Source organism: Fringilla coelebs (assembly GCF_963513975.1).
Source record: "Fringilla coelebs genome assembly, chromosome: 19".
NCBI classification, from domain to species: domain Eukaryota; kingdom Metazoa; phylum Chordata; class Aves; order Passeriformes; family Fringillidae; genus Fringilla; species Fringilla coelebs.
The window spans coordinates 12,527,707-12,543,411 of record NC_140045.1 but is presented as its reverse complement, the minus strand read 5'-3'; the positions used below and the strand labels follow the sequence as shown (position 1 = coordinate 12,543,411).

The window sequence follows — 15,705 nt, the reverse complement described above, 5'->3', positions numbered from 1 at the left end:
CTGGATGGTCACACATGAAGCCGCAGTGGTCGATGGCTTGAATTTCAGGTGGAGACCAGTAACAAGTTGTGTCCCCCAGCAGGTTGTTTTGAAACCAGCATTATATTTGAATACATTTGTCAAGAGCATGGACAGTGGGGTTGAGAGCACTGTCGGCAAGTTTGCTGATAACACCAAGCCATGTGCTGCAGTCAACACACTGGAGGGAAGATAGATTCTGGCTGGATATAAGAGTGACATTTTTTAAGAAGAAGCCAGTGACAAACAGGCCCCAGAATAAGGGAATGCCCCTGGAATGATTGGAAGTGTGCAAGCTCAGGTTGAATGGGGCTTTGAGCAACCTGATCTAGTCAAAATTCCTACCCACAGCAGTGGTGTTGCACTAGATGATTCTTTTAAGGTTTCTTCCAACCCAAACCATTCTCTGATTTGTCCTCTAAGTTCTGAATGTCTGTGGAAGTCAGAGATTGTGCAGACACAGGACTTCTGATGCCCCCCTGCATTCACTGTTTTACACAGATTGGTTCTGAGCTCCTCCTGTTAGGGCAGAGGGTGTTTCCACCAGCTTCCCCCTGCCCTGCACAGGGAGCCCAGGGCTGAGCTCTGGTTTTGAACTGCAGAAAGTTGCCTGCTCATCCTTGGAATAAGCTTTTCATGCCCGCGCCAGTGCTTGATGTTGACTATCTCCTTGGATCACATTTACTGACCTCGCCTCTCGGCTCTTCATTCAGCTTTACCCACTGAGCTCTTCTAACAATCAAAATGCCCATGACCAGGAGAAGAGCATGTTTAAAGGGGTTCAGTGACAGCGATATTTGTGATGCGATGGAAATGCTGGACTGAGGATTTATCACAGTAACACCACAGTCATGCAATAAAAATCTGCCTTGAGCACATGAAGAAACCATTGGAAATGCAGCAGTATAGTTCACTGGTCCTACATCCAAATTTTCCAAATGCCTCGACTAACTGAACTTCTGTCCTTATGTCTCTAGACAAATTATTTATAGTCAATACATTCACAGCATTGGTAAGATACAAAACATTTCTAAATATATCGTATTGAATCAAATGACTATGCCATTAGTTCAGTTTGCCAGACAATGCTTTGCCAAAGAATGTTTGCCAAAAAATGTTTTGACCGAAGAAAGGGGAAGAATGCAGAGCACCTGCCAACCAGACTCTATAAAAGAGTCTTTGCAGTGCTCTGCCCTGTCTGCTAGAGAAGTTCCAAGGTAAGTGCACTGGATCTAGCTATTAGGTGTTCCCATTTTTGCATTTTATGCCTATATATTTTTTTCTTTGAAACTGGTTTCCAACTAAGTTTTTCCATCTGCTTTTACGGCTATAGTATTTATTCTATCTATACTTTTAAAAATTATTTTATACTAGAACTAAAAGGTTCCTTTAACATATTTCATATTCTGAAATATGACATTACAATCCATAAAGCCAAAGTAAAATCTGTACAGTACCATAAGACACAAAAGAAATTGTTACAAGGTTATTATATATTATTTAAGGATGAAACAGTATTTTTTCTTCTGGGTTTAAATTATTAAACACGAGGAAGGCAACTTTTGGTAGTTTTAGCAATTCTAGTAAGTGCTCAGTTTTAAAGCAGTAGAAAAGCTGTCCTTGTAAGCAAGGTACATTAATGATCTATTCATGTTACATTTCTTTTCTTCCATAGGGTTCTTTGCTGATGTGCCTTCAGTAAAGTGCAGCCATGACCTCTGCAGATGCTGAGTTAGCCTGTTTTGGGGAGGCAGCTCCCTACCTCCGAAAATCGGAGAAGGAGAGAATTGAGGCCCAGAACAAACCTTTTGATGCCAAGACATCGGTCTTTGTGGTTCATCCTAAAGAATCCTTTGTGAAAGGCAAAATTGAGAGCAGGGAGTCGGGCAAAGTCACTGTCAAGACTGAAGGGGGAGAGGTGAGTCAAAAACAAGGCTCAAGAACAACATTTGATCCTCACTTAGAGCTTTTAGGTGACACATGTGGATCTTTCTGTTTTCTTGTCAGACCCTGACCGTGAAGGAAGATCAAATCTTCTCCATGAACCCTCCCAAGTATGACAAAATCGAGGACATGGCCATGATGACCCACCTGCACGAACCCGCTGTGCTGTACAACCTCAAAGAGCGTTACGCAGCCTGGATGATCTACGTAAGTGGCAGCAGCAGCTTCCTCTGGGCAGCCTCAGGAGCTGCTGGGCCAGGCTCAGGGCAAGCCAGCGAGCTGTGTCCCTTCCTTGCAGACCTACTCGGGTCTCTTCTGCGTCACTGTCAACCCCTACAAGTGGCTGCCAGTGTACAACCCCGAGGTGGTGTTGGCCTACCGAGGCAAGAAGCGCCAGGAGGCCCCTCCACACATCTTCTCCATCTCTGACAACGCCTATCAGTTCATGCTGACTGGTGAGTGGCTCTGTCTGCCTCAGGGGCCTTGGATCAATAAATTCTCTGAAGGGATACCCTGTCTCAGCAAAGTGAAGAGACTTTTTCAAACCTTTCTTGGATCTGACACACACATTTGTTGGAGTATAGCAAACTTCATAGCGTTGTTTCTGCTGTTTTAAGTGAAAGATATCTCTGTACTCAGTGATGGGCTTTGGAGGTTTGCTTGTTGAAGTGAAGCTGACATCAGGCAAAACATTAGACTTACCTGACTATGTTTCATTCTTTCTCTGTTCACTGAGTTTTAAGTGCTGTGTTTCTGCCTTGTTCACAGATCGTGAGAACCAGTCCATCCTGATCACGTAGGTACCCCCCTGCGCGGGTCCCTGCGGGGCTGCCCAGTGCCAGGGCACCTCCTGCCTGACCACGCACCCTCTGCTTCTCTCTTGGCTTTGGCAGCGGAGAATCCGGGGCCGGGAAGACTGTGAACACAAAGCGTGTCATCCAGTACTTTGCAACAATTGCAGCCAGTGGAGAGAAGAAGAAAGAGGAAAAGTCATCAGGCAAAATGCAGGTGAGTCAGGAAGGACAGACTGAATGCTTGGACTGTCATTGCCCTGTCAAGCAAACACAGTCACTGAATAGTGATGTCCCTGCAGGGAACGCTTGAGGATCAAATCATCAGCGCCAACCCACTGCTGGAGGCCTTTGGAAATGCCAAGACCGTGAGGAACGACAACTCCTCACGCTTTGTGAGTTCTTGCTTTGCATAAAATCTCTCCCCTCCATGGCAACACACATGATGCCTGAGCAGTTCTTGGTGCAAAGGAGATGTCAGCAGAACACATCCAGGCTGACCTGCTGCTGCTTCTGCTTAACAGGGCAAATTCATCAGAATCCACTTTGGTGCCACAGGCAAACTGGCTTCTGCTGACATTGAAACTTGTAAGAGATTCTCCTGGAATGCTCCCATCCCTTCCCAAATTCTCATCTCCATGTACATTCCCACAAGTGCCTAACTCTTTCTACCATCCTTGCCAGATCTGCTGGAGAAGTCCAGAGTCACTTTCCAGCTCCAGGCAGAAAGAAGCTACCACATCTTTTATCAGATCATGTCCAACAAGAAGCCGGAGCTAATTGGTAGGAAGGAGCATTATGGGTTTTTGGGGTTGATCACTGAGGAACAGTTCCCTGTCTCGCCTGTTGGCAAAAGTAAACCTATGCCCTGCCTTTTCCTATTTGCAGACATGCTCCTCATTACCACCAACCCCTACGATTTCCACTATGTGAGTCAAGGGGAGGTCACTGTCCCCAGCATTGATGACCAGGAGGAGCTCATGGCTACAGATGTAAGTAACACAGCAACAAGGCATGGCTTGAGGGTGACATCTCTGACCCACTAAGGACACATTTTTGAATTTATTATTTTGACTGCAGAGTGCCATTGACATCCTGGGCTTCACTGCAGATGAGAAAACAGCCATCTACAAGCTGACAGGGGCTGTCATGCACTATGGGAACCTGAAATTCAAGCAGAAGCAACGAGAGGAGCAGGCAGAGCCTGATGGCACAGAAGGTATCAGCAAATTTGGGGGCTGATTTATGCCTGTCTCTGCCACCAGAGGTGATATGTTAGACTCCAGAGGCATACTGTAGTTGCCTGAGTCCCCAGATAAAACATTGAGAATTCCTTTTCTGTCCCCGGTCCCTCTAAATTCAGATGTTCTTTCCTAATCATAGGAAGTTCCATTATTCTATCCAATGGTGGATCCCCAAAATCATGCTGCCTGAAAGCAGAAACTTCCATTTCAATACAGCATTTTCTCTCTCTCTTGAAATTCCCCAAGCACTAAGGTACCCTGAGAGTCAATTTTGTTTTTTGATGAAATAACTCCTGCAAGCTCTGCTACCCACAAATCACCTTCCCACAGAAAGAGAATATGCCTTGCCTTATGTCTTGCTAGAGGTTTTGTTGTTCTTCTGGGAAATTTCAGGTTCAAGCTCTTCCTATCCAAGCCATACTTGTTCTTGCTTTCAAAGACCACCATCAGTAGTGTCCAGAATTTGCATTCCTTCACAGGCCGTCCATATGGAATGAGATAAATCCTCTTCCATTCCTAGAACATGAACAGCAAAGTTGTTCACAACACCTGAAGTATCGAGATTATCCATGAACAAATGCTTTTCTCTCTCTCCTCCCACCTCTAGTGGCTGACAAGGCTGCCTACCTAACGGGCCTCAACTCAGCTGAATTTCTCAAGGCCTTGTGTTACCCCCGAGTCAAGGTTGGGAATGAATACGTGACCAAAGGTCAAAACGTGACACAGGTAACATCTGACAGTTGAAAATGCACAGCTTGAAGGAGTATGTGCACATTTTTCTTTGCCTCTCAGAGGTAACTCCAGTCCTGTCTCCTCTAGGTGAACAATTCAGTGGGTGCCCTGGCCAAGGCAATGTTTGAGAAGATGTTCCTGTGGATGGTTGTTCGTATCAACCAGCAGCTGGACACGAAGCAGCCCAGGCAGTACTTCATTGGTGTCCTGGACATTGCTGGCTTTGAGATCTTTGATGTAAGCAGCAAGGGTTTGACACCACAGTCAAGCGATGGGCAAGGACGGGTCAGGAGGACACAGGAACCCCTAGAGGACTAAGGCTCACACAGCTCTGGGCCAAACAGGGGGATGCTCTTGTAAAGGCAGTGGTCTGGACAAGTTCAGAGCCTGTTTCCTGTTCTGTGAATGCAGTGATGATGCAAGGACTTCTGTGTCAGAACACAAAGCCCCCCAGATTATTGTTCTGAGGCCAGGGAAGTTCTTGGGTGGGACACTCAGGAGGTTTCTACCATCCATCAGCTCAGAGATCTGACACCATGGAGCTACTGAGCTTACCAAAGCCATGCAGCTGAGTAGCACAGTGAAAAAGAATTGTCACTTTTGGCTTGATTTGCAAAGTAATAATGAAAATGTCCCTCAAGAACAGTGAGTGTTAGAGTAGAAACACAGGGTGGTACAGTAGGATTGGGACTGGTGTTTCAACTTCAAACAGCCTTAGGAGAATGGCAGCAAAGGCCTGTGTGTTTTGGCACACCTTGAGAACCTGTGCACTTTTCCTTGCTTTGGGCAGTTCAACAGCTTTGAGCAGCTGTGCATCAACTTCACCAATGAGAAACTGCAACAGTTCTTCAACCACCACATGTTCGTGCTGGAGCAGGAGGAGTACAAGAAGGAGGGGATTGAATGGGAGTTCATTGACTTTGGCATGGACCTGGCTGCCTGCATTGAGCTCATTGAGAAGGTACCTTTCCCTTGCATGTATATGATGGCTGCTGAAATTCTGTGATGTTTCTGAGACAAAGTCAGATCCAAAGTCCACAGGCAAATTTGAGAAATAACTTTCATATCACCTGGCACCCCCAGGTACCAAAACCCTTTTAGCTGTTTTTCCCCATAGTTTTCTCTTTATCATTGCTTCCCCAATTCTACTACCAATTCTCATGTGAACTGGACTGATGATCCTACCAGTTCCATGAAGATAGGCTGCGGGGGGCAGAAATAAACTCATTGACGAAGAACAAGCCTGGTAAACCTGGCTTTCATCCGGGCTGAGATGCTGCCAATAGTACAACCAGACTTTTATGTTCATAGCACAGGCTTCCTGTCACTGTCATAGAGTCACAGAATGGTTTGGGTTGGAAGAATCCATAGAGAACATTTTGTTGCAATCCCCTACCAAGGTGGGGGGGACTCCTTCCACTAGACCAGGCAGGTGAACATCCCATCTAAAGCGACATTGAACATTTCCATTATAACCTTCCCTTTTCACTTGTGTTTTCTCCCAGCCCATGGGCATTTTCTCCATCCTGGAAGAGGAGTGCATGTTCCCCAAGGCAACTGACACCTCTTTCAAGAACAAGCTCTATGACCAGCACCTGGGCAAATCCAACAATTTCCAGAAGCCCAAACCTGCCAAAGGCAAGGCTGAGGCCCACTTCTCCCTGGTGCACTATGCTGGCACAGTGGACTACAACATCACTGGATGGCTGGAGAAGAACAAGGACCCTCTGAATGAAACTGTCATTGGGCTGTACCAGAAATCATCTGTGAAGACCCTGGCTTTACTCTTTGCCAACTATGGTGGAGCCGATGCAGGTCAGTTTTGTAGGAATGGTATTTTTAATATGGGAGAAAGTTTTCTTAGAATTAATGCTGAAAACACAAGAAATATAAAGTGTCTTAGTGTTCTGTAGTATCCAGTATTTATTGCCCATGATAAAAAAATATTTCTTTTTCTTTTCGGTGACTTGCAGATGCTGGTGGTGGTGGCAAGAAGGGAGGCAAGAAGAAGGGTTCTTCCTTCCAGACTGTCTCGGCTCTCTTCAGGGTAAGAGCAGAATTCATTTCCTCCTTTAAATATCTACTGAAATAACATAGGAGTTCAGTGAAATTGCAGTCAGAAGATAGGCCTGTAATTCTTTAAGACTCTGATTCCTATTTATACAATTTTTATGACAACATAATCATGTATTTACTACTGTTCAAGACCCAAAAAGACTCATTTTGTTTATGCACATCATAGATAGGCATGGGGTTCTTACTTGATTAAACCTGAACTTTTCCTTGTAACCTCACAGGAGAATTTAAACAAGCTGATGGCTAACTTGAGAAGCACTCACCCCCATTTTGTGCGCTGTATCATCCCCAATGAGACTAAAACACCTGGTAAGGCAAGCCAAGGGAGGAAAGCTTGAGCAGCAGAAGCTCTTCTCCTGAGTGTCAAACAGCAGGGTAGTCACTAATGGTGGTATTTGTCAGGTGCCATGGAGCACGAGCTGGTGCTGCACCAGCTGCGCTGTAACGGCGTGCTGGAAGGGATCAGGATCTGCAGGAAAGGGTTCCCCAGCAGAGTCCTCTACGCTGACTTCAAACAGAGGTGAGAGCTCTGAACCTTTCTGCCAATTCAGAGTAAGCTGAAGAACCTGATCATCTTAACAATCTTTACATTTTACATTGTCATGTTTTGTTGTGAATTTATGATTTATTTTATGCTGATTTTAAGGATTCACTTGGACTCTGAGTTAATGGTATGAATGGTTCTTGCCCTCTCTTGCAGTGTCTTTCAAGTCTTCCATTGTCTTGAAAGAATGCACTCTTATGATATTATAAATGAACATGATATTATTCAGCTGTTGCTGGATTATTATCATTATTATATATTACATTAAATATTATAATATATAATATTATAATATATAATATATATTATAATGTATTATAATATATAATATTATTATTAAATAGTATAATAAATATTATTTTATATGAAAATGTTAACAATAAAAATTTAAAATATAAATAATATAAAATTATGATGCATATATATTTTATATATTGTTTATATATTATAATATTATTTTTAAAAATAATGAACATTATATTCTTCAGCTGTTGCTGAGTAGGCAGTGAGGTTCATTCACAGTGGTGGTTTCAGAGCTGTTGATTTCTTAATATTCTGCTTTTTCCTACAGATACAGAGTACTTAATGCCAGTGCTATCCCAGAGGGACAGTTCATGGATAACAAGAAGGCTTCAGAGAAGCTTCTTGGGTCCATTGATGTTGATCACACCCAGTACAGATTTGGTCACACCAAGGTAGAATGAAGTTCTGTATTTAAATACAGTGTGCCCAAGTAATGTACTACCCAACAATGATGTACTACAATCTTGCCTTTCTCAAGGTCTTCTTCAAAGCTGGACTGATAGGTGTGCTAGAGGAGATGAGAGATGAGAAACTGGCAGAGATTATGACCATGATACAAGCCAGGTGCAGAGGCTACCTGATGAGAGTGGAGTACCAGAGAATGGTGGAGAGAAGGTAGATACTTCTCCCTCATTTGTTATGTTCTAGTGGTTGCTGGCTAATTGAGTCAAAATTCACCAAACACAGGATATTCAATAACCATGTGAATTTCTTTTCAGGGACTCCATCTTCTGCATCCAGTACAACGTTCGTTCATTCATGAATGTCAAACACTGGCCATGGATGAAGCTGTTCTTCAAGATCAAGCCCTTGCTGAAGAGTGCAGAGTCTGAGAAGGAAATGGCCAACATGAAACAAGAGTTTGAGAAAACCAAGGAGGAGCTTGCAAAGTCTGAGGCAAAGCGGAAGGAACTGGAGGAGAAAATGGTGGCCCTGGTGCAGGAGAAAAATGACCTGCAGCTGCAAGTACAGGCTGTGAGTAACACCGTTCATTTTCCTCTGGAAAAAGAATGATATACTGCCAGACGGCTTCTTGTACTGCAAAGAGACTTGCAGGAATTAATGGGTGGAAGAAAACATTCTAAATCACACATTCTGAGGCACACTAATGTCGAACAAACATGCACTGACAGGGGTATAGTGAGACTCCTGGCAGACCCACATGGCATTCACCATTGCTGTTGTCAGAGGAATGAGCCATGGAGCACCAGACAATATGTACTGAACTGCGGAGAAATTGGAGCTTGAAGAGAAATAATTTTCAAAACAGTGTTTCTGTCAAACACAGTAAAAGCAAACCTGAGAAAGACCCACTTTCCCTCAAAACTCAATTAGGGAAATACAATTGGACCAAAGGAAAAATAACTTTCACCACTGAAGAATTCTCATAAAACTTTATTGCTCAAATACTATGAAGTTAACTAGTCAATTAAAAAGAAGAGGTATTACATATTTTTTTCCACAAGAAAAATACTCCAAGACATTATTCTTGCTGAAACTAGAAAAGGAAGTAACCCCTATTCCATTCTGCTTGTTGGTGATATGAGGGATTCTCATAGCTAGTCACCCTGGGAGACATATTTAGGAAACACAAAAACTTTGGAATAGATATTGATTCTAAATGACAAGGTTTACCAGTAGACACCACTCAAGATCCTTCTGTTGCTGGTCTTGAAGGTCAGGTTCAGCTGCTACTCAGTAATAAAAGAGGCAGAGAAGAGAATGTTCAAACATTAAGACCCACAAATTTCTGTCTCCCCAACAGGAAGCAGATAGCTTGGCTGATGCTGAGGAAAGGTGCGACCAGCTCATCAAAACCAAAATCCAGCTGGAAGCCAAAATCAAGGAGGTGACTGAAAGGGCTGAAGAAGAGGAGGAAATCAATGCAGAGCTGACAGCCAAGAAGAGGAAGCTGGAGGATGAATGTTCAGAGCTGAAGAAAGATATTGATGACCTTGAGCTAACACTGGCCAAGGTGGAGAAGGAAAAACATGCCACTGAAAACAAGGTAGGAGGTAGAACCTGTCACTCACACTGCAGAAAATGGGCTGTGTGTTATTACAGGACTTCTATAGCTACTTCCTTTATTTATATTTGCTCCCTTCTTCTCCAAGGTGAAAAACCTGACTGAGGAGATGGCAGCTCTGGACGAGACCATTGCCAAGCTGACAAAAGAGAAGAAAGCCCTCCAAGAGGCCCATCAGCAGACCCTGGATGACCTGCAGGTAGAGGAAGACAAAGTCAATACTCTGACCAAAGCCAAGACCAAGCTGGAACAGCAAGTGGATGATGTAAGCACACAGACATAGAGCAGGAACAGGACAGGTATGGAGTCCAAGCTGGCTGGCAGAGGCCTGATGGTCTTGTTGTGTTTAGCTGGAAGGGTCCCTGGAGCAAGAGAAGAAACTGCGCATGGACCTGGAGAGAGCAAAGAGGAAACTGGAAGGAGACCTGAAGCTGGCCCAGGACAGCATCATGGATTTGGAGAATGATAAGCAGCAGCTGGATGAGAAGCTGAAGAAGTAAGTGTGGTTCTGGGACTCCTGAGTTCTGGGCTGCAGCGCTTGTCTCTTTTCTTGGAGCTCTAACACGGTTCACTTGTCCCAAAGGAAAGACTTTGAAATCAGCCAGATCCAGAGCAAGATCGAGGATGAACAAGCCCTGGGCATGCAATTTCAGAAGAAGATCAAGGAGCTGCAGGCAAGTCTCTGTTCCTTCCCCTGCCTTGCTCAGGCTCAGCTCAGGCAGGAGGAGGGCACGGCTGTGAAGGGTCCTTGCTGTTCTGCAGGCTCGCATTGAGGAGCTGGAGGAGGAAATTGAGGCAGAGCGAACCTCTCGCGCTAAAGCAGAGAAGCATCGCGCTGACCTGTCCAGGGAGCTGGAGGAGATCAGCGAGCGCCTGGAAGAAGCAGGAGGGGCCACAGCAGCCCAGATTGAGATGAACAAGAAGCGTGAGGCAGAGTTCCAGAAGATGCGCCGTGACCTGGAAGAGGCCACGCTGCAGCACGAAGCCACAACTTCTGCCCTGCGCAAGAAGCACGCGGACAGCACGGCTGAGCTGGGCGAGCAGATCGACAACCTGCAACGTGTGAAGCAGAAGCTGGAGAAGGAGAAGAGTGAGCTGAAGATGGAGATTGATGACTTGGCCAGCAACATGGAGTCTGTCTCCAAAGCCAAGGTATGGAGTTGCAGGAGAATATGCTCACAAGAACAAAGTGTGGCATAAAAGCTGCCTCTGCTACACACATTCTCAGAAACAAAATCTGCACTGTGACAATAAGGCAGAGTGCAGACCATCATCTCTTTTCCCTTCCTGTGTTCCCTGTCTAGGCCAACCTGGAGAAGATGTGCCGCACACTGGAAGATCAGCTAAGTGAGCTTAAAACAAAGGAGGAGCAGAATCAGCGCATGATCAACGACCTCAATACGCAAAGAGCTCGTCTGCAGACAGAGTCAGGTGAGAGATCCTCATCCCCAAAGTTCAATGGCAGGACCTGCATGCCCTGAGCAAGCCAGAGAGTACAAGTGGCAGCTGGTATAAGCCCTCTAGGCCATTCCACATTACATGGCTTTACAAGCAGAAGTTGTCTTAGGAGCAACAGTGTGCATCTCTTTTTTCCTTTCCTTTTCCAGGTGAATTTTCCCGCCAGGTGGAGGAGAAAGATGCTCTGATTTCTCAGCTGTCTAGGGGCAAGCAAGGATTTACCCAACAGATTGAGGAACTCAAGAGACATCTAGAGGAAGAAATCAAGGTCTGGAAGTACCTTACTGTCCACAGCCTACATTAGCCCCAAAAACATCTTCAGAATCCTATGTGACACTAGTCTGCTTCAGTGTTCTTTCCCCAAACACACATAGGACCAGAGGGAAGAGCACTAATGCACAACCCTCACTCTTCCAGTAGAGAGAGAAGGAAGCAGGATATTTTAGGTGCTGGAGGAAGTAATCCACAAGGTTTCCATGAAGTTCTGATGATCCTCTCTGAGACAGGATTCAGCCACACATTTAAACAAATAGCAGGTTATTGTCACCAGAGGAGCCATCACTAATGTGTACTGATGCTCCAGAACGTGTCAATGAGGGCTTCATCAGCTCCAAGCTCTACATTTGCCCAATTAGAGTTTAATTCCGTTTTCATGTTCAAGTTCACAGATTTAAAGATAAGTAGTGAATTTTGCCAAACCGAATGTCCCCACAGGCCAAGAATGCCCTCGCCCACGCCCTGCAGTCTGCTCGCCACGACTGTGACTTGCTCCGGGAACAATATGAGGAGGAGCAGGAGGCCAAGGCAGAGCTACAGCGAGCCATGTCCAAGGCCAACAGTGAAGTGGCCCAGTGGAGAACCAAATACGAGACGGACGCGATTCAGCGCACAGAGGAGCTTGAGGAGGCCAAGTACGTGGGAATGCAAGGTGGCAAATGACCGGAGAAGACTGAAATTGGTCAAAGGAAATTAGAATTTCTGAGAGTGGGCTAAGACAAGAATGGGATGAAGCTAGAATACAGGGTATCTCTAAAAAAAGAGGAGACAGAGGGAGAGAAAAAGAGAGATTGGAAGAAAAAACATAGTCATTAGAAGTGCTAAGACATGCCTAATCCTTCCCAGGTGAATAGACACAAAAAAGGATAACTCCTTACATATCTCTGAAAAGCTCTTGGCTAAAAACCCTCAAATCGACAAACCTGCCCTCTTATGACATTATAGAAATGATGCCTTTCCAAGCTCTAACACACAAATGTGCTTGTCTGCTCCCAGGAAGAAACTGGCCCAGCGCCTGCAGGATGCAGAGGAACATGTTGAGGCTGTCAATGCCAAATGTGCCTCCCTGGAAAAGACAAAGCAGAGGCTGCAGAATGAAGTGGAGGACCTGATGATTGATGTGGAGAGATCCAATGCTGCCTGTGCTGCTCTGGATAAGAAGCAGAAGAACTTTGACAAGGTCTTTTGGCCTCCAGCACCAGCCCTCCTGGCCAGAGCATGGCCCTGTGATGGCCACAGCCCTGCTCACTCCCCGTTTCTCTTCAGATCCTGGCAGAATGGAAGCAGAAGTACGAGGAAACGCAGGCTGAGCTGGAGGCCTCGCAGAAGGAGTCGCGCTCTCTGAGCACGGAGCTGTTCAAGATGAAGAATGCCTATGAGGAGTCCTTGGACCACCTGGAAACAATGAAGCGGGAGAACAAGAACTTGCAGCGTAAGGCCCTGGCCCTCTGATACTCCCTGGCCTTTCTATCAGCAATTACCACCATTGTTCATGGCTCTGTGCCTGCAGGCCTGCAGGTCTGCCTGTCACCTTGGTGGGACAGGGCCCTTCCCATTCTGCTCTGTGCCTGACCATGCCATTGATCTTTGTTCCCACAGAGGAGATTTCTGAACTCACGGAGCAGATTGCGGAGGGAGGAAAGGCAATTCATGAGCTGGAGAAAGTGAAGAAGCAGATTGAGCAGGAGAAATCTGAACTGCAAGCCTCCCTGGAGGAAGCTGAGGTATAGGCAATGCTCATTAATGATGTCCCCACCCAGAGTATGGGTGCAGTCCTTTGGAGAGAGAGCAGGAAAGCAAACCGACCTTTCATGTAGAACTGCATGTAAAATTACTTTGAAAGTAAAATATTCTTTATGTTGAATTGTGCAGGCCTCCCTGGAACATGAGGAGGGAAAGATCCTGCGCCTGCAGCTTGAGCTCAACCAAGTGAAGTCTGAGATCGACAGGAAGATAGCAGAGAAAGATGAGGAGATTGATCAGATGAAGAGGAACCACCTGAGAATTGTGGACTCCATGCAGAGCACCCTGGATGCTGAGATCAGGAGCAGGAATGAAGCCCTGAGGCTGAAGAAGAAGATGGAGGGAGACCTGAATGAAATGGAGATCCAGCTGAGCCATGCCAACCGCCAGGCTGCAGAGGCACAGAAGAACCTGAGAAACACCCAGGCTGTCCTCAAGGTCCGTCCAGCAGAGCTACAGAAAGAGAAATGAGATCCTGACATTTTTTGCCACTTAAGCACCCGTTGATGCCTGGTCATTTCCCCTGTCTCTCTTTCCAGGACACTCAGCTGCACCTGGACGATGCTCTCAGGACACAGGATGACCTGAAGGAGCAGGTGGCAATGGTAGAGCGCAGAGCAAACCTGCTGCAGGCTGAGGTTGAGGAGCTCCGGGCAGCCCTGGAGCAGACGGAGCGGTCGAGGAAATTGGCTGAGCAGGAGCTTCTGGATGCCACTGAACGGGCACAGCTCCTCCACACCCAGGTCAGCCACTGCTGGAAATTATTCCCATTCACAGGGGATAACAAGGAGTGAAATTGTTATTCATCTTGTGATTCCTGCGTAAACATTTGAAGAAGTGTGCTGCGATATGTCCCCTCCATCCAGCCCACATTATCTGGTCTGCTGCTCTGGTGCTAAAGAAGTCTCTTGCACTAAAGGATTTCCTAAACAATAGCCACATTTTCAGGCCTTGATGAGGAGTCATTTGGTCTGACAGTAGGAATCTTGTCTTTCCTGTTGTACAGAACACCAGCTTGATCAACACCAAGAAGAAGCTGGAAACAGACATTTCCCAGATCCAGGGAGAAATGGAGGATACCATCCAGGAAGCCCGCAATGCTGAGGAGAAGGCCAAGAAGGCCATCACAGATGTGAGTTGGACACTCCTGGCATTGCTGATGGTGGATCTTCTTTCCCCAAAATATGTCCCAAAATGGCTCTGACCTTTTGGTCTGATCAGGCGGCCATGATGGCAGAAGAGCTGAAGAAGGAGCAGGACACCAGTGCCCACCTGGAGAGGATGAAGAAGAACCTGGACCAGACAGTGAAGGACCTGCAGCACCGTCTGGAAGAGGCTGAGCAGCTGGCACTGAAGGGAGGGAAGAAGCAGATCCAGAAGCTGGAGGCCAGGGTGTGTAGGGCTGGGGCTGTGCCTGAGTGAGCGTGTCCCTCCTTGGAGAGACCTTGTCAGGGCAGCTGCAGGGATGGGCTTGTGCTTGCAGGTGCGGGAGCTGGAAGGGGAGGTTGATGCTGAGCAGAAGCGCAGCGCTGAAGCCGTGAAGGGTGTGCGCAAGTACGAGCGGAGGGTGAAGGAACTCACCTACCAGGTAAGGCAGGAGCTCTCCTGCTCTCACTGGGCTTTCTCACAGTGAGTCACATTTTGCCCACACCATTCCCAAGGGTAATTGTTAACCTCACGTGATGCAGAACCAAGAATTGACTCTCTATTCTGTGTACCAACTGCTTTAGTCTGAGGAAGACAGGAAGAATGTCCTGAGGCTGCAGGATCTGGTGGACAAGCTGCAAATGAAAGTGAAATCCTACAAGAGACAAGCTGAGGAGGCTGTAAGTATTGATTGGAGAATGGGCAAAAATTCCATTGGGGCAGGACACACACTGAATGAGTCTGAATGCCAGGAGGAGGGGTATTAAAGAATGTCCCAAGACACAACTGTCTTGGCCATGCTGGTTTGCTATCGTGTCATGAGGCCTTGATGAGCTCTGGGCACCCTGCAGTCAGGGACATTCATTAAGGGAAGTTCTGCCGCCTGTTTCACACAGGAAGCCTGAGTAAACAAACCCAGAGGCCACACCCAGTGACTGACAAGTTCCTTAGTATCTGTTAATAATCAACAGCAGAAGGGTTCCAAAAACTCATACAGAGAAGTAGTGTGAGAATAAATACAGAAATGATAATCGAAGGGGTGAAATTGATTCTCACCTGTGACACAGTCCCGGTGAAGCTTGTCCCAGCAGGGTCCTGAAAAGGGGAGGATGAGGAGCTCTGTGTGAGGCTGATGTGTGATCAGTGGTGGGAGGGGGATGGAGATTTGCAGCCCCACAAGGCTGACTTGCAGCAGGAGTGAAACCCCTGCCCTGGGCTCCTCATCACTGACTCCCTTTCCCCACACAGGAGGAGCTGTCCAATGTCAACCTGTCCAAGTTCCGCAAGATCCAGCACGAGCTGGAGGAAGCCGAGGAGCGGGCTGACATTGCAGAGTCACAGGTCAACAAGCTCCGAGCCAAGAGCCGTGACATTCACGGCAAGAAGATAGAAGAGGAAGAGTGA

The 15,705-nt window shown here is 46.4% G+C and overlaps 1 protein-coding gene across 2 annotated transcripts; it reads left to right on the top strand.

Annotated features, from left to right (window-relative positions):
* Positions 1-1,729: 1,729 nt before the first annotated feature.
* LOC311161094 (myosin heavy chain, skeletal muscle, adult-like) lies at positions 1,730-15,705 on the top strand (the record flags this gene model as incomplete). Of its 2 annotated transcripts, none has more annotated exons than XM_084218384.1 (38): positions 1,730-1,936; positions 2,026-2,169; positions 2,261-2,417; positions 2,731-2,758; positions 2,856-2,970; positions 3,056-3,148; positions 3,278-3,341; positions 3,438-3,536; positions 3,642-3,745; positions 3,834-3,972; positions 4,605-4,723; positions 4,817-4,966; positions 5,520-5,690; positions 6,235-6,544; positions 6,703-6,776; positions 7,027-7,114; positions 7,208-7,325; positions 7,921-8,044; positions 8,131-8,267; positions 8,372-8,627; positions 9,418-9,660; positions 9,767-9,943; positions 10,029-10,174; positions 10,262-10,352; positions 10,441-10,830; positions 10,983-11,109; positions 11,286-11,404; positions 11,851-12,047; positions 12,409-12,592; positions 12,679-12,844; positions 13,012-13,136; positions 13,285-13,593; positions 13,695-13,898; positions 14,162-14,287; positions 14,377-14,547; positions 14,639-14,743; positions 14,886-14,981; positions 15,550-15,705. In XM_084218384.1, the coding sequence occupies 38 exons, from the start codon at positions 1,730-1,732 to the stop codon at positions 15,703-15,705; spliced, it is 5,829 nt and encodes a 1,942-aa protein (XP_084074510.1). The 2 variants fall into 2 exon arrangements, with proteins under 2 accessions (XP_084074510.1, XP_084074509.1); XM_084218383.1 differs by having other exon boundaries at positions 6,235-6,553.